Below are 17,723 nucleotides of genomic sequence, written 5' to 3' on the forward strand. Positions count from 1 at the left end.
GCCAACCGCAAAGTCCCCACTGTTAACGACGATGCCACAGCCTGAGAGGGGTGTCCAGCCAAGTGGGAGACAGCCGGGCCCAACCATCACCTGCCACCCAGTCCCAGGTCAGCACCGACCAGAGTCAATCACTCACGCAGCATTCCTGCAGATGATGTTTCAAAATTCACCTTTTTATTAATTTAAAAATCCAGAAATACAGCGACTACATAAATAAGTACCCTATTTAGGTACATGTCCCGTGAGAAGAGTAAAGGGCTAATACTGTGACGTTACTCTTACTTGTGTACACGAGTTAACTATGACATGCCTACAACTGCTAAGTGGTGTTTATGGTCTTTGTTGTTCCAAGTGTTTATGATACAAATAAATATACAAGAAGAACCACATCCGTTCCTCTAACTACAGGTGGCTCGGCCTCACCTCCCCACGTCCCACTGCCTACACGACACCAAACGCTGGGTTTCCACGTTGGCCGAGCACAGCTCCCCAGCTCATGCTTCACACGGCACTTTGTAAAGGTGTGTCCCAGCACCCGGGGGGCAGAAGTCTATCTAGGGAAGCTCTCTGGGTGTTCCCTTATGGTTGAGCTTTCAGAGAACACCTGGGTGGGAAGGCTTTGGGGTGAGTCACCCAGAAGGGGAAACCACCGCTTGCTTTGGGATTCAGTTACTTGTTTCCACACTATGGAAATACTGCCACCTCTGGGAGGGAGGCAGCAGCTGCTGAACACCGTCGTCCCCCTCCTCCGCAATAATGCTCTGTGGCCTTTCAGCCCCTGGATGTCCTACCACCCTCTCCCGCGGAGAATATGAAGGAAAGGTTGGTAAGAGGCTTATCCCATAAAGGCCTGGCCACGAGGCGCTCCTGTGTCTCCTAATTTAGGAGAACAGCCTCCTTTATGCCAGGTTGCCATAAAGACTGGGCCCGATTGCTGTCAAATGCTGTAAGGAAACCAGTGTTCCTCTCCCCTATGGTCACGGAGTGGGAAATGCAGGATTTCTGGGCCCCTAATATTTCTGAGTCTTCATTAGAGTTCATTCATGCCCCTCAGAAGGGATAAATCTAGGAGGCAGGCTTGAGATCCTTGTGGAGAATTCAGAGTTTTGTCACAAAGATGATTTCTAAAGCCAGGCCTCAGAATGGAGAGCTTCTACTTCTGGGATTGAGCTGCAAAGAGACAGTTTTCAGAGCAGCCTGGATTAGGATTCATGATTCAGATCTGGGCTTGGTGGATGAGAGGAGAGTGGTAGGAAGGTTTAGAACAAAGATCCTTATCAGAATTTCCATTTCCTCAAAGGTTCAGGGAGAAAAGCGAAGCGGTCTCATCAGGGAAATGTTAATTATCGCTTCCAAGGGAATGCGACCGTGAAATAGCGTTTTTGTTCTTCACCCTTCCATCAGAGTCGGTGACTTTAGCAGCCACACCACTGACCTAAGGGTTGAGCCTTTTGCTCACAATTCCTTCTTTATCTTCCTGAGTACCCACAACTTCAAAGCTACCTGGGAGCCAGGCAAGAGAAAGGAGGGGGGAATCTATGCTGGCTGTGCCTCAGAATGAAGACTGCAGTTTAGTCTGTGTGTGTGTGTGTGTGTGTGTGTGTGTGTGTGAGGATGGGGTGTTAACTTTTTAAAAAAAACACAAGACATTCTAAAATTCAAAGAGTATGATTTCATACAAATATTTTCTCTGTACTACAGAACTCCTACTAAGCATTTCTCTCCTGTTTCTTTCACTGGAATAACTTTCTAGATAGAAACCCTACGGTTTTGTTTACTCTTTAACCTGTAAAGAAATGTGATTCTCCCAGAAACTTAGAGCAGTGCTGTGGTGTTCTATCCCTCTTCCTCCCACAAATAATTCAAGACTCTCCCAGTCTCTTTGGAGGACATGTTTAAGGACTGACACATAAAGGAGCAAGTTATGCTGTGCATGGCGTGAATAATAAACTGCATTTGAGTTTGGGGTTTTAGGGCACTGTTGACTTAAGCAAAATAAGCCTGCAGTCCAGCTGCGGCTTGATTTTTCTTGCTCTATCCTATCCAATACCGCCTGTCTCGTCTAACAGTGGCCCTTTTCAGACCTTTCCAGGTACAAAACCTTGACCAAATCTTCAAGCTCAGTTCTGCACACACGACTCGAACACATCTGGCTGATCTGAGCTTCTCCTTCGGTGAAGATCTTCCACTGGCCTAGAAAGCAAACACAAAGCAGCCCAGAGAGGTAAGAGGAGAGCACAGCCAATTAGGAGTGTGACCAACCTAACCCGATCCTTACCCACTCACTTGCCGGGAGGAGCTGGAAGCCAAATGTCAGGGGGTTTCAGCAAAACAGCGCCCAAAACACTTTTCTGGGGACAGATATGGAAAGTGGGCCACAGAATGTTCATTTCAACACACAGTATTTGTAAGAATCCCAAGAATAATAGGTAATTGCCTCCAGAGTCAAACCTAAGTATTATTTTTGGAATTTTTACAGTATATTTAGCATTTGTAAAATGCTCCACTATCGGGCTGTTAGCTCTTTAGGTGATTCCCTTGGGACCAGGTCAAATAAGGCACTTTGGAAAACAGTACCTGTGCGTTCCCGAGGTCCCGCTTACTTTTCAGGGGCAAGATACTGGTGTAGGTGACTCGATTATTTAGTGCTCTTTTTTCTATTCCTGCCCTTTGTTAAAAAACTGCCCACCTCGGTCTTCTCCTGTGCTCACATGCTGTCTTAACACCCCCCTCTTAGGATCCCTCCCATTCTCTGTTTTCTCCTCTCCCTGCCAGCATGTCCTTACCAGCTCAGCTCTTCCCCCATTCCATCATGCCAACTGAACGAACAGTCTTGAGTGTACTCCCCGTGCTGAGCACTGGAAACCATTCTAGATCACCTCTTTTTTCAACCGTCCCTTTTCTGACTGTCCTGGTCCTTGAGTGGCAAGATCTTCCTTCTCCTTAGTGTCATCTTGCCATGGCAAAGAATCTTCATGACAAACCGTCCACCCTGGATACCCACTTTGGGTCTTTTTCTCCCTGCTCTCATGGCGTTACAGCCTAGGGAACCCCTAGTCCAAGGTCAGCGAGCTCCTCTCAATCCAGAGCCAATTTTGAACCACTTTTCTTTCCCTAGCCACAGAAGAACATGACTCTCTTGGGTTCTTCACTTTTCTCTGTTCTCTCCAACTCAGCGGGAAAGGAGAGAAGGGTCGGGCAAGGAACCACCTTGTACTGAAGCCCTGCTGTGTGCCAGGATCTGAGAGCCACATGACAGAAAGGGCCAGGCTTGTTGTTCTTTGTCCCCAGGTGACCCCGCAGGATCGTCTCATTACCCACTTCCTTCAGCTGCACACAGTTGGGGGCACACACCATCTACTTCCATTATACACCCTCAATCCCATTATGCCTAGCATAGGGCCTTTCTCACAGTAAAAACAAAAACATGTTCTTTGAAATTCATCGGTAATTAAAAAAAATCACATCATTCATACCAGACCCTAGACTCTGCCCCCTTCATTTCCAACCCCTCCATATGAATTCTCCTACGGGGCAGTTTATGGTCTATCAGTCTCCTACAGAATACACAAGTAACCTCGTTAACCCTATTTCCAGCTGCCCACCGCGAAACTCTGCTCAGATGGCCTTTATGTATCTGAATGTAAACATGTTTCAAATGAAACACATTTTTTTTTTTTTCTCCCCGGCAGTACCTGCCTGTTCTCCAGAGCCTCCCCTTGGCAAATTATCACTATTCACCCGGTCTGTAAAATTGTTACTCCTGGAGTCATTCCAAACTCATTTCTCTCTTTGTAGCCATCTTGATGATTTAAACTCAGAGGTGTCCCTCACCGTGACCTCTCTTCCCTGGTCCAACCGACTTAATACAGTATTTTAATTCAGACTATCATCAGCTACTTACCGCCGACAGTCCACTTTCCAGTCCACACAGCAGGCACCTCTTTCTAAAAAACATATGTGCACGCACCGTGCACTTGCTTAAAGTCCTCCCCTGGGGTTCTCTGGCCTGGCAATCAAGTCTAACTTCTCAGCATGGCATAATGGGCTCTTTGGGATATGATCTCATCAAAGTAGGTACACCATAAATCCATCTGCTAGCCAAGAGACATCTTTGCAGAGCATCATTTTTGTTATCAGTAGGCCGTTTGTAAATCTGCAGCAACCACCAACGCGACTGGACTTCCATGTGAACTTCTCACCGGCTTCTTCCAGGGCTGCCCACCCCCCACATTTCTTGTTTGTTCCTGGCAGAGTCTCCTTTTAGGCAGCACCCTCTCCCTGAATTGATTTCCTGACCTGTTGCACAGACACACCCTTCTCTTTCAAAACACACCTCCTCCCCGAAGCCCACCTGGCTCTTGTCTCATTGTGCCTTGCAGATTCCCCTGAGTACTCAGGTAGTTAACTCTTGAGAGCTAGGCTGATTCACGGTGAAGGTATTTTCATGTTCTGTCTGGCCCATTAGAATACCCGGTGGATACAAATTCTGGGCCTTTTATTCCTTCAGAAGTGCTGGCCACCTCCCAGCGCCTAGCAGTATCTAGTCCTTAGGCTCCATCCTGCATTAGAAAGAGGGAAAGCTGCCGAGGTGCTTGAGTCCTTTTAAAGAAACATGACCCCCTGGGGGCAGTTTCAAAGAGTCAAACAGACCTTGGTAGGACACAGGAATTGAGACACTTTCCTTTTCCATCTCCCACCCCCACCGCTGGAGGACACATCCTTCCAGAGGTCAAGTCTCCACAAGTGTACCAGCCCTGGAATCCTGTGAGCTTTCTCTGACCTTCTTGACACGCTGGGGTTAGCAGTTTTCATTAAAGATATTCAGGAAACCTTGACTCGAGGTAGCTGATGCTGAGACTACATCTGGATTTGTATTCATCGGGTCCCAGTTTTCCAGTTCACATTCGGACCCCCCGCCCCCCCCACTGCCGAGTCACCGGGAGAAGAGACACAACAGCCTCTAAGGTTGACATTGAGCACTGCTAATGTTCACTAAGAACACAAGCGGACCTTGTTTGGGGCTATGCTACGTTGAAGACTGGAGGCGTTTTCCAGGGAGGAGCGAAGAAAGACAGGTACCACTTACTCAGCGTTGTCCTGGTCACCAGCTTGAAGTGATGGAGCTCCTCAAACATCCTCTTGGAGATCTTCTCAATATGGAAGTGCTGGAGGATGCCTGGAACCAAGTAAAAAGTGGGGGCAGGTGGTCAGGCCCTCCCTATCTGGAACCACCACCCCCTTTTTCTGCTTGGGCTGGGCATATCATCTCATTACAGGGGCTTAGGAGTATCGAGCTGGGCTGTGTAATGTGCTTAACCAGGAACTTGGATGGCTCAAGGGTTATAATTGACTCCATCTGTTTCTTTGGCTCACTGGCCTCCCCTTGGTTCTCCAGAGGATAGAGATATAGCAGATCGTGTTGCTGACCATGGGACCCCCTCCTAGGGAAAGCCACATGGAATCGGGCATGGGTGCTGGTGGGAGTTGTTATAGCCAAAGGCAGTATTAGAAATTCTGCCCTTGCCCCACGTCCAGGTAGATTATGTCCCTGCCAAACCACTGGGCTGCCCTTCTGGCCAAGCAGTGAGAGCCAGCAGTGGGATTGAAGACAGGTTGTTTGTGTAAATGGAGAAGCCATCCCTGTTCTTGAACTCACTGAAAAGCATATTTTCCTTTGGGAAATCTTCACAGCTCCTTTGGCTTTCCCTTACAGAAAATGGGGAAAGTTAAAATAAAGGTGGAGGGGGGGACACAGTCTCAACTTGGCCTGAATAGTTTTTATCAGAATAACACATAAACTGCAAATGGCCTTGCAGTTAAAGAGCAACATGTTACCAGCCTACTTAATCCTCAAGAGGTCTAGAGAAGGCAACGTAATTGAAACCTGGGTTATCCTCTGCTCACCGAGCACAGACCGTGGCTGCCCAGCCCTGAACAAGAAGTCCTTCAGATGCTACCCCAGCAAGCATGGAAAAATATCCACGTGCCTCTAGGGGGTGAGTGATGTGGGGCAACCAAATATTGGGGCCACTGTTAGGGAAGCCAAAAGGACAGGGCTTAGTCCTAGGTGACCAGTTACAGAGGAGCTAGGGAGTTAGAGATGGAACATGGACATTCCTAGGTATAGAGCAAAAACGAACACAGACAAGAAACCTATGTGTGTTCTAGCATATTTTTTTAAGGGGTGGGAAGGAACTCATTCTTTCAGGCAAGAGAAGTTGTGAAAAGGGAGAGGAAGAAGCCCTAGAAATACTCGAGCCATCGTTTCTCAAAGTATGGCCCGAGTGCTGCCTGAATTAGAATCACCTGGCCGTTTGTTACGTGTTGAGGTGCTACCTAAGGTCTACTGAATTCACGTCTCTTGGATGGGGCCAGGGATCTGTGTTGTAAACCGGCTCCTTTACATGGTATGTAAAGCTCCTCAGTATGATGCGGAGGCATACTAAACTTGGAGCACTCTCGAGGCTTACTTACGCAGGAGCCAGGAGAAAAAGGATGTGCGCTGTTTCCCAGCTGAAATCTTACCTCTTCACTTGGATTCCTAGAAAACGCGGCCAGCCTAGATCAACACTAGCCTTGTTATCTGTGGGATGGTCTGAAGGGCTGTAGGATCACAATGAACACGATGCGGCTGGCTATGGCAGTCGGGGTGAGTGATCAGAAAAGGAACTGGACGGACAGAATGACAGGGATTGTTCCTCTGGGCGAGACGCTTCTTGAGGGCGGGGATGAGGTTTTCAGTGCGTGTCACCCCAGAGTACATAGCGCGATTTGAGAGACGCAGCTTTGCACTGAATGGATGGATTTTCCTGTTTGTTGAGGTTCAGATGGGAAAAGAATGGGTAGGCTACAGTTTGGTAGGCTGCCGTCGTGGCTGTGCATTAGAATCACCTGTGGAGCTTTAAAAACAAACACTTTTGTGGGGCGCCTGGGTGGCTCAGTCGGTTGGGCGGCCGACTTCGGCTCGGGTCATGATCTCGCGGTCCATGAGTTCGAGCCCCGCGTCGGGCTCTGTGCTGACCGCTCAGAGCCTGGAGCCTGTTTCGGATTCTGTGTCTCCCTCTCTCTGACCCTCCCCTGTTCATGCTCTGTCTCTCCCTGTCTCAAAAATAAATAAAAAACGTTTAAAACAAACAAACAAACAAACACGTATGCCGAGGCCCCATCCCTGGCCGATCAATCAGCAGCCCTGGAGGGAGGCTCAGGCATTTGGTATTCACAAAAACCTCTCCCACGTGATTCTGATGTGCAGCCAGGGTTGCAAAGCACTCCTCCAGACTTTGTTGGTACAAGAAAGACAGCAAGCCCCAAGGGCCAACGCTGACTTTTTGGACCAGGTCATGGTTAAGGGTCAAAGGTCACAATCACCACCGTGTCAGTCATGTGGTAGTTGCTGAGCGATCAGGAAAACTGACCCAAACGGAGGAGCTGGTTGAAGCAAAATTAAGGCGAGTCTTCCCCTCCTTCCCTGGTCCCCCGCCCCTTACAAAAAAGTAACAAGGAATTAATATTGTCTTGCTCACCCTTTCGGATGGTCCAAACGTGCACCTCCACCTGAGGTGGTCTCTCGGTCTCCAGGGCTATTTTTCTGGTGGTCTCCCCATCCTCCATGAACACAGATTCATACACAGGCATGGTTTCTTCTCCACAAAAGTAGCCCTTACTGTCAAAGCTTTGGCCCGGAAGTTCTTCTGGAATCGGGAAGCAGGTATCTCATTGTTCATAGTGTCTCACGCTCATCGAAAGTGGACAATCAGCGAAAACATTCTTACAGAGTTAGAAATTCCACCCCTATTCCTTTGGCTCAGTTTAAGCTGCGCTGTAACAGCCACCAAATCACAAAGGACCACATGACCTTTGATTTAAGTCTACACGAGGACAGAATCCATAGATGTGCAGAACACTGGCCCACAAACCAAACTGGATCCACCCACCACCACAGGAGAAGTAGACCTTCGTGAGGAGGAAGAACTCGGCCAGGTACAAATCTCTTAGGCACGTCAGGGTACATAGGATTTTCCATGCTGGGTCCGGATCATGGTCTGTTTAGCACAGTGTTACCAACCGAGACCCAGGGAATGGGCTGACAGAGGGTCTTGCTTAACTTCCCTGACATCACTTTGGTATACTTAGAAAACATTTTATGACCCTCATTTATGTGCATATAGTTGCCCAAAGGATCTATCCAAATTGGCTTGACATTTCTGAATGCTCTTTGATTTGTTTGTGAGGGGAACGATAATACCGGATCAGCACCCGTGCCAAAACCTAGATGTCAGATTAGTCATATGCATGCTATGCCAAATGAACGGCTGGGAAACACAAAAAATTGGTCAAATCCCTCAACTATGGATCATTTAAAGTATAAACTAAACTGCTGGATTTCAGCTTCCAGGCATAAAGATACCAGCCCCTTCAAACTTCCCATTCCGCTCCACCCTTCTCTTCCCTCGGCCCCCTACCAAAAGAAAAAAAAAAAAAAAGTTTTTCCAAGTTGATGATCTGTGAGTTAAGTTTCTTTGCTGGCTTCATGAGCAGCACCCTCTTCAACTATGGCTTTAAAGTGTACCCTCGCATGAGGAGGAACAAAGAGAAGCCACGGACACCCTGAAAACTTTGAATATGTGCAGAAGTCATGTGTAAGACTATCTGATGAAACCACTGAGTGCTGGGTTCTTTGGATCTGTGACTCTAATTAGGGAGACTCATTGTTAGCCAATCAGATGCATCAGGACCAGAGGCTGTAGTCAAATTGCTATTGCCCATCTTGTGCTGACCTGATTCCCACCCTCCACCACCATCTCGGCAGTGTAAGGACAAAATCGAAGTCATCTCTTGGTGATTCCAGGTGGAACTACTCAATTTGTAGATCATCCTAGGATCAAGCCTCCTTTCTCCTTTGGCCCTTTTTAGTTATTTAATTGCTTGGTGGGCCAGTCCTTTGTGGTAATATGTTAGGTAATTAGGGGACGTGTGCTAGCACTTTGCCAGTCAGAGAAGTGGGTCTCTGAGTTCGCAGGGACCTCTGTGTATTTATCACCTTGAGAATGACAGCTGAGTTCAGTTGTTGATTTTTTTTTTTTTGCACCAGCTTAATACTGGCTACAGCTGTTAACTGCCATGCGAAATCCATGATGGCTCTGTAAATACCTGTCATGTACTAAAAGTTCTCCTAGTGTCCTGAAGAGTTGTCTTGCACCCCCCACCACCCCCACCGAGAGCTTAATGGACTCAGCAGAAGGGCTCTATGAACAACAAAACCCATCAGTGACTCAACCCTGGCTGGCACTTGAAAATATTAAGAGTAAACAAAGTGTGTCTTTGAAGCTACCCAGTGGGCAACAACCTCCCCGTTCCACACCCTCCACATCAAGGTGCTTTCTGATCACTCCATGCTCACCTAGTTGCGTTTCCTTCCAAGGAAGCCTGCTATGCTCACAGTCATTTCTGGCCATACCCACCTCCCTTGAGAATGCTCATATCCCGAGCTCTCTACAACTAAGTAATTGACAAAGCATTTCCTTATGGAGGTGGTAATGACTGATGAGGATGTATTAGCCCAGATAAGTTTTAAGTCTTAATAGGGGTGTTTTACACTGTATGCCGAAAGGACTGTGTAATTATAGGAATTCCAGATACCGGGGTGGTGTGGTGGGGATGGGAGTGGAGTTGGAGAACCTTCAGGAAGTGAAAGTCCTACACAATCTTGTAGGTGGCCACTAATAAGCAAGGCCAGGCCAGCCTCTACCAGAGCAAAGGCAAGAGAGGAAAGTAAAACTCACATCCTTAATTTTGGCCCTAGTTTGTGACTGGAGGAGGCTGTGATCATGTGTTCTAAGGAAACTTTTGGCTAGATCATCAGTGAATTTGATTTATCTCTTTTCCCTTCTCAACACAAATAACTGAATTTACTGTTCTTTTCTACATCGATCTTCTTCCCTCTCCACTCTTTGTCCCTTTTTCTCTGTCATGTGTTATCTTTTTTTTAAATTAATTTATTTTGAGAGACAGAGAGCACAAGTAAGGGAGGGGCAGAGAAAGGGGGGAGAGAGACAGAGAGAGAGAGAAAGAGAGAGAGAGAGAGAGAGAGAGAGAGAATCCAAAGCAGGCTCTGCACTGTTGCACAAAGCCTGATGTGGGGCTCGAACTCATGCACTGTGAGATCATGACCTGAGCCGAAACCAAAGAGTCAGATGCTTAACTGACTGAGCCACCTGGGCGTATTCTTAATCTAAGTGTATTACAAGTGCTTTCTTTTTTTAACAGTAAGTGGGACTACAATATAAATATTGTTTTGGAGCAAAGCTTTGTACTTAACAAATATGTCACAAACATCTTTCCATGCCATTAAGTCTTGGTCTACAATGTTTTTTTTTTTTTAATTAGTTTTTTAGAGAGAGAGAGAGAATGTGAGAGTGGGGGAGAAGGGCAGAGGGATAGAGAATCTCAAGCAGGCTCCACACTCAGCATGGAGCGCAACGCAGGGCTTGGTCCCATGACCCTTGGATCATGACCTGAGCTGATGTCAAGAATCGGATGCTCAGGTGCCTGGGTGGCTCAGTTGGTTAAGCGTCTGACTTCGGCTCAGGTCATGATCTCACGGTTCATGGGTTTGAGCCCCACATCAGGCCCTCTGTTGTCAGTGCAGAGCCTGCTTTGGATCCTCTGTCCCCACTTCTGTCTCTGCACCTCCCCATGCTTGCTCGTGCTCTCTCTCATTCTCTCAAAAATAAACATTAAAAAAAATTAAGAGTCAAATGCTCAACCAGCTGAGCCACCCAGGGACCTCAGTCTACAATGATTTTGAATGGCCATCTGATAAGCCATGGTACAGCTATACCATAACTTATTTAACCATTCCCATATTGGTAGATTTTCAAATTGTTTCCAATTTTTTACTGCTGTAAACAACATTGAAGAAAAAAATCCTTATTTGTGTATCTGTGTATCCCTCTTATTACTTTCTTAGGATTCCTAGGAGTGAATTACTTAGCCAAAGAGTAGGAACGTAAAGGTTTTAATAAATACTGCCAACATGAGAAGCCAACTATTTAAAAGCCAATGCCTGTTCTACATTCACTTATTTGAATCACCTATATCTCTAAACGACTAAGCATTACAATGAAATGAGATTTGGTCTGAAGATCTGAGATTGAAATTGGAATATTATATAGCAGGGAGGATTTACCTTCCCTGGGGTAGTTTAGATCATGATTAGTTTTGTCTGAAAATATCATGTTACATTACTTATATGACTGTAGGTGTTACACCCTTGGCCAAAACCAAAGAACATAAAATAAAATTGTGTTGGTAGAATTACTCCAAAGTGACACTAAAAGGTTTGAGGATCCGGCAAGATCACAGACTTGGAAGTCACAACAGGTTATTGTGACTTGGGTGGCCCCCCTGTCTGGATCACGCTCAGAATGTGCTCTCTCCCTATCTCTAATGAGTGCATTTTCTCATCAATTTTATTATTTTTTTAAAGATTTTATTTTATTTATTTTACTATTTTTAAAACTATTTTTAGTTTTCTGTAAGTCTTAGTTAATATATGGTGTAATAATGATTTCAGAAGTAGAATTTAGTGATTCATCACTTACATATAACACCCAGTGCTCATCCCAACAGGTGTCCTCCTCAATGCCCATCACCCATCTAGCCCACCCTCATCCACCTCCCCTCTAGCAACCCTCAGTTTTTTCTCTGTATTTCAGAGTCTCTTATGGTTTGCCTCCCTGTTTTTATCTTATTTTTTCCTTCCCTTCCCCTATATTCATCTCTTTTCTTTCTTAAATTCCACATGGGTGAAATCATAGAATACTCATCTTTCTCTGACTTACTTCACTTAGCAGGATACTCTAGTTCCACCTGCGTTGTTGCAAAGGGCAAGATTTCATTCTTTTTGATCACCGAGTAGTATTCCATTGTGTATACATATCACATCTTCTTTATCCATTCACCAGTCAGTGACATTTGTCTCACCAATTTTAATGCCCCAGTTCCCTACTCCGGATCAGATAGGTCCTGTCCTTCCTATCCAATCCTACCTGCTGTTTACTCTGGGAGGAAGATTTTGTTTGTGCCATAAAGAAATGCTTCTCATACTTTAACGTGCATGGGGATCAACTGGGGGGTCTTGTTAAAATACAGATTCTGATGCAGTAGGTCTGGGAGGGGACCTGAGAGTCTGCCCTTCTAACTAGCTTCTAGGTGCTTCTGGTCCACAAACCACACTTAGAGTAGGAAGGCTATAAACCACCCTGAGCCTATGGCAGGTGCTTCTCAAGCTTGTCTGCACATTAAAACCACCTGGGGATCTTTTAAAAATTCTGGCGCCCAGGCAACACCTGAAATCAATTAAATCCTAATCTCTGGGGATGGTACACAGGTATTTTTAGAAGCTTTCCCGGGGGTTCCAATGTGCAGACAAGTTTGGGAACCACTGGCTTACATGAAGATGGCTCAAAAAATATACGTGGGCTAAGTTCATGTTTGCCTGCAAATCATGACGAACTAACTGCCTAAGTTGAAGGAATAAATGTTTGAGCTCTCTGCCTACTTCTAAAGTTTTTTGGGTTTTCATCTGTGTTTACAAAAATGCTTTGCAGGTAGGCATATGAATCGATGAACTCATGTGCATGGGAGTGACTCATTCACTCCTAGAATGCTGGAGCAGGAAAGGCCCTAAGAAATACTCTACCCTAACCCTCATTTTGCAGAGAAGGAACCTGAAGCTCAGAGAGGTGAAGTGACTTTTTCTAGGTCACACAGGAAACCAGCGGAAGAGCCAGGATTAGAATGCTTGATCACCGATCCCCTATGCTGTCAGTCCCCACACTACAGACTACATTTTAATCTAGTTCATATGTGTTAGAACCACTGTGGATTCCCTTTTTAGGAAATCAGTTAATATTATCTCCTGGCCTGGAAAAGGTAATGAGCTACACGTGACCTGAATTCCAAACCTCGGTTTTGTTATCTATTTGTGGGATTCAGAGCAAATCACTCTATGCACTTCGGTAACGATATCATTATACAATTGTAGTGTTGGATGGGAGCTTGGAGATGAATTCTTCCAAACTTCTCCTTGTGCAGATGAGGCTGATGAAGGCCAGAACAGGTCTGTCACCTTTCCCAGGTCACACAGCAACTTAGGTCAGGACCAGAACCCACTTTCTTTCCACTCTACCTCATGTGCCTCCCATCCTATCTCGAAAGGGTAATGGATGTGATTGTGCTTTGACGAGTGAAATAGTGACATCAATGAAAGGTGCTACTGTTCTTCTGTATAATCCTCATACTCCAATTTCTCTATAATTTAGAAAGGCCAGGCTGAAGTCTGGCACCTGAGGCTATGTGGGGCCAAAGGTGTAGTAGATACGAGAAAAAAAAAAAAACAGTCTATTTCTGAGTTACAAATTTCTTCCAAACAACCATGTTATCAGCCCTTCAAGGGAGGAGAGAATGAAGTTCATTGTTACAACTAGTATCATTACAAGGCTATGGCAGGTTGGTTAGGTTTCTGACACTCAAAGAACACTGAGAAGGACTACGTGGGGAGCTCATTCAACGAACGGCAGGGCTTCCAACCAACGCACCTTTTGCCTTTTTACCTGGACACACCTTGCAGCACTTTCCATCTATTTTTTGAGGATACTTGCAGGGGTACCGGTTGGGGCAGTGGATTTTCTTACACTCTTGCTTGGTGACATTGCAAGTGCACAGCACACACTCCACAATGCCAAATGCCCGGAGATTGGGGTGCCAGGACTCGCCATGGGAGTAAGTCTTTCCATTGGAAACACACACTGGAAGAGAACACAGGACTGGAAATTAAAGGCTAGGGTGCTGAAACGGGTCCCTGTGCTCAGAACCCAAGCCCTGAACCCCTTCAGACATCAAGCATCCTTTGTCCTTTCCATGGCCGTGGACGTATACAGAGCAGTCTCTGTCACCACAAAAATCCCCATCCTGGTTCCTATTCTACCATTAGCAACCATTCAGATGCTTCAGCAGCGACTTCTGGATGCTCACAAGTGCCTGGCACCTTGTGAGCAGTTGATAAATATTTCTTAAAAATGGAGGAATGTACTAGTGCATGAGAGCAGGGTTCCATCTGTCCTGGGTATCTCTGCGATAAGGAACCTCTAAGAGATTGTAGTGTTAATCCCTGCAGTTTCATAAAAGATGTACGCGGCTCGAGTGGATATGCTTCTTGGCATGAAAATCCCCCAGAGAGCTTGGCTGCCCAGGGAAGCTCGATGAAGAAACTGCCGCTCTTCCCAAAGGGCCAATTTCTTCCAGATCCTGAAGCAAATCAAATGCTGTGGAGAGTCTGATCCACCAACACAGATGGGTATGGAGGTAATGGCACCTGCCTACTCTTTGGCGTGGGGAGGAAGGCACTAAAATGAGATGAAGAGGGAAAGGATTGTGAAAGGTAGCCTTTCGTGCCTCTACACTTTGGGCAGGGTCCTCTGGCCCCTGTCTCACAGTGGCTACAGGGGTCCAGCAACAGTGGTCTCCCGTTTCCTGAGCCGGAAGTGAAGTCACTGGCTCCGCGTTTTGTGAGGGGCCTTGCAGGAGCAAGCATCTGAAGAGCTGCAGGCTCGGGGAGGGGGGAGTTGTGGGGGCGGCTATGAAGGGAAGGGGCGACGGGAACATCCTCCAATGCAGACCAACCAAAACATGCCCAGCTCCTCCCGTAAGGCATAGAGCCGAACTCCAGGATTAAGAACTATACAGGGCTGGGAGCGGGGAGGGCGGAGAATAAGCTCTCTCCCTTTCTGAAAGTGCCGAGACATTCTGGAGATTTTAAAGCCATGACTGGGATTGGGTGTGTTTCTCATTATTCCCATCACCTCATCATACCCAGGGAGACCTGTCGGCATCCCAATCAACAACATCTCTAGGGTGGGTTGTATCACTTAAGGCGGGGCTAGGGTGGGAGAAGTAGCCCCACTTGGGGCGTTTCTAGGAATTGGCTGATTTGGCCGCAAGACAATGGCCTCAGAAGGATGAATCATTGGGCTATTTCTTTCTCCTCAAGTCCACTGGGTCACATTAGGAAATATGGATGATGTCGGCTGCCTTTTCCTGTCCTTTGCAAAAACTGCTAGAGTGCTGGGCACTCTAGCAGGGTCCATCCGTGCAAAGATTTCCAAGAACACAGGCACCCAAACCAGAGAAGCTCCCCACCTTCCGGAGAGATGGAACAGGAACTTGACATGTGGACTCTGAGGCTCAGGACTGTGGACGGAATCCCAGGACAAGGTATGCCGGATGTGTCATTCTGTCTCCTGCCCTCATCTCTCCTGTCATCTCCAGAGACCGTGACACTGCCTTCTAGACAATGTGGTCAAGTGGGTACATTGTCTGCTTCATGCCAACGGATGCTGGACTCAAGTTCAAAATGGTGGAGTCCTATCGCTTCTCTTCTTTAACTCAAGCAGAGGACCAAGGACATGTGTCTCAGAGGAGCATGCTGTTAGTAGGAACACTAAGGAGAAGGGCGGGCAGGACCCCTGTGCTATATAGCTAGGTTCACTTTCCCCTAAGTATTGGGACTAAGGGGACAATCTAGACCGGGTGAGAGTCTACATTCTGAGATGTAGTAACAGGAGATCAACCCTCTAGAGGGAAACACAGCCTTCTCCCCACTAACAAACTCTCAAGATGATTTTGAATCATCCAGCTGGGCGTTGTGGGTTGGGGGTGGGGGCAAGTGATTCTCCAGTGAACTATAATAGAAAGGTCAGGAAAGAACTGCTACATCCAAATCAATGGGAGCAATGAAAAAATGTAAACCAGCTGAGCCTTTTGTAGGACGCGGAGAAAATCAAGGGATGAGCCTCTGCCCTGAAATGAAGAGGCCTGTGGAAATTATGGGATTTAAGATTTTCAAAGTCCATTTCCCCACAGGATTTTTTTTAGGCTTTGAAATATTCCTCCTCATTTCATAAATTCATATGAGGATGCCTTGGACTTCAAAAATAATACGCTTCAAATCAAACCCAGATCGATAGTAAATATTTCCAATTCTTCTGATATATCGCCATTTTTTTATCAAGACTTTTATTTTGCATGTTCCTCTTTTAAGCCTGTTAGTTTCAAAAGCGATTCAATGTTTTTTATCTGTAATCTGAAATTTACATCTAACTAGTAACAGCTGTGATCAACTCGCTTTGGTTTGACCAGCTTTGTTGAGATTTATAGTAGGAGTTCTTTGTAACGGATTGTTTTTCACCCGTGTTATTCAATCATTTGGTTTAATAATTTATTACTTTTAACCCATTCAGAGAACTGGCTTTGATTTGTTTTTCCTTTAAAGGAAACAAAACATGTTTGTGGTTTCGTAAAAAGGAACCAGCTGAGCTCTTGCTCTGAAGAGCTGGTTGACACGATGCCTAAAAAAAGTAAGAAGCAGTCAATTGTTTGATTGAATTTCTCCCCCCCCCCACCCCCACTACTGGGGTGGGGGTGGAGGCCAGGGAACTCTGAGCAGGAAGGACCTGGCCATGGACGTGTGTGGGTGCCTGCTGTAGCCAGCTGGTCGGCTGAGTGAGTGGGCTGCATATCTGTGTTAACCTGATCAGTCCTCCTGGTGCTCAGCCAGGAGGTTTCTGGATTTCTTACTGGATTACTCATTTCCAATGACAATCTCCTCATATGAATTAGAATCTCCGAGTGTGGGGCCCGGAATATGTACCTTCAGCAAGAGGCCCGGGGAGAGCCTTGGGTGCACTGCAGTGTAAGAACGGCTACTTCGAAGGTATGGGGCTAAGAGCTTCATTCGGCACTGAGTCCCTGTGAATATTGGGTGCCCAAGTGACAACACACAAGTTCTCTTCTGTTAAGGATCCAAGGAACTTTCCCAAATGACCTGCAACCCCCCGGGGCAACAGAGAAAATGCCGGAGGCTGCATTACGCTCACGGCTTTCTTTTGTCCTAAGTAAGGGCAGGTATACCTGAAATCTAAACTAAGCTCTCTGGGCTGCCTTTAGGGAAGTCCTAACAGTCGGCTGGAGTCGCTTGTCCACACACACGCTTTGAGGCCTGATGGGAAGTCATCCTCATGTGAATGTGTGATATGCATGGGAGACAGGGCCCTTCCCAGGCCCAGCCATTAAGAGAAGGGGACTGTGGACGTGGCCCAAAACGAGAGTGTCCCTTACCTTGTCCGTGCTTGTGTTTGTTGTTGATGACAATTTGCACAATGGTGCCCGATGCTTGCTGGGAATCCATGAGAGCTCCTCGGTGGCTTCTGGCCCCGGGAAAGCGGGGCAGACCTCCAGCCTGTCGGCTTGGTGGGGGGTCGTAGTGAGATCGGTGGTAAGAATGTCTCTGTAAAGTGACAAGGACAAACTCAGTCCCCCAGATCCACCAGTGAGAAGGCCCAAGTGGACTTAAACACACTTAGAAGCCATGTGATGACCTCAAGTGATGAGCTCGGATCTTAAATTAACCACATGTCCGCCTACACCGGTGGAGACATACGGTTGCGCCTGAAGCAAGAGTAGCCTTGACAACATGCCGAGATTTTTCTCTCTGCTTGCAGAAGACTGGACTAGTTTCACCTGAGGGAGCAAACAGCCCAAAAGGGTAAACAAAACGTCCTTAGCTGCTCCCAAGGAGCCATTTGCAACTCTTCAGGAGCCTTAACCTTAGGAGTTAAGGGAGTGGCCTGCAGCCCGAGGCTGAAGGGGACAAAGTGGGA

The 17,723-nt window shown here is 46.7% G+C and overlaps 1 protein-coding gene across 9 annotated transcripts in view; it reads right to left on the bottom strand.

Moving 5' to 3' along the window:
• Positions 1-1,649: 1,649 nt before the first annotated feature.
• The window catches only part of CHRDL1 (chordin like 1), a 116,204-nt gene continuing 100,130 nt past the window's right edge, over positions 1,650-17,723 (bottom strand). For 6 of the 9 annotated variants that reach the window (XM_027054985.2, XM_027054984.2, XM_027054982.2 and 3 more), the window contains 5 exons: positions 17,182-17,350; positions 13,605-13,814; positions 7,527-7,694; positions 5,090-5,179; positions 1,650-2,193 (listed from right to left, as the gene is read on the bottom strand). In XM_027054985.2, the coding sequence (XP_026910786.1) occupies positions 2,063-2,193; positions 5,090-5,179; positions 7,527-7,694; positions 13,605-13,814; positions 17,182-17,350 (768 nt within the window). In that variant the 3' untranslated portion in view covers positions 1,650-2,062. The remainder of the gene's footprint in view (positions 2,194-5,089; positions 5,180-7,526; positions 7,695-13,604; positions 13,815-17,181; positions 17,351-17,723) is intronic. The other 3 variants (XM_027054986.2, XM_053201547.1, XM_027054983.2) reach the window with 1 other exon arrangement.

Source organism: Acinonyx jubatus, chromosome X (genome assembly GCF_027475565.1).
Source record: "Acinonyx jubatus isolate Ajub_Pintada_27869175 chromosome X, VMU_Ajub_asm_v1.0, whole genome shotgun sequence".
In the NCBI taxonomy this organism is placed as follows: Eukaryota; Metazoa; Chordata; class Mammalia; order Carnivora; family Felidae; genus Acinonyx; species Acinonyx jubatus.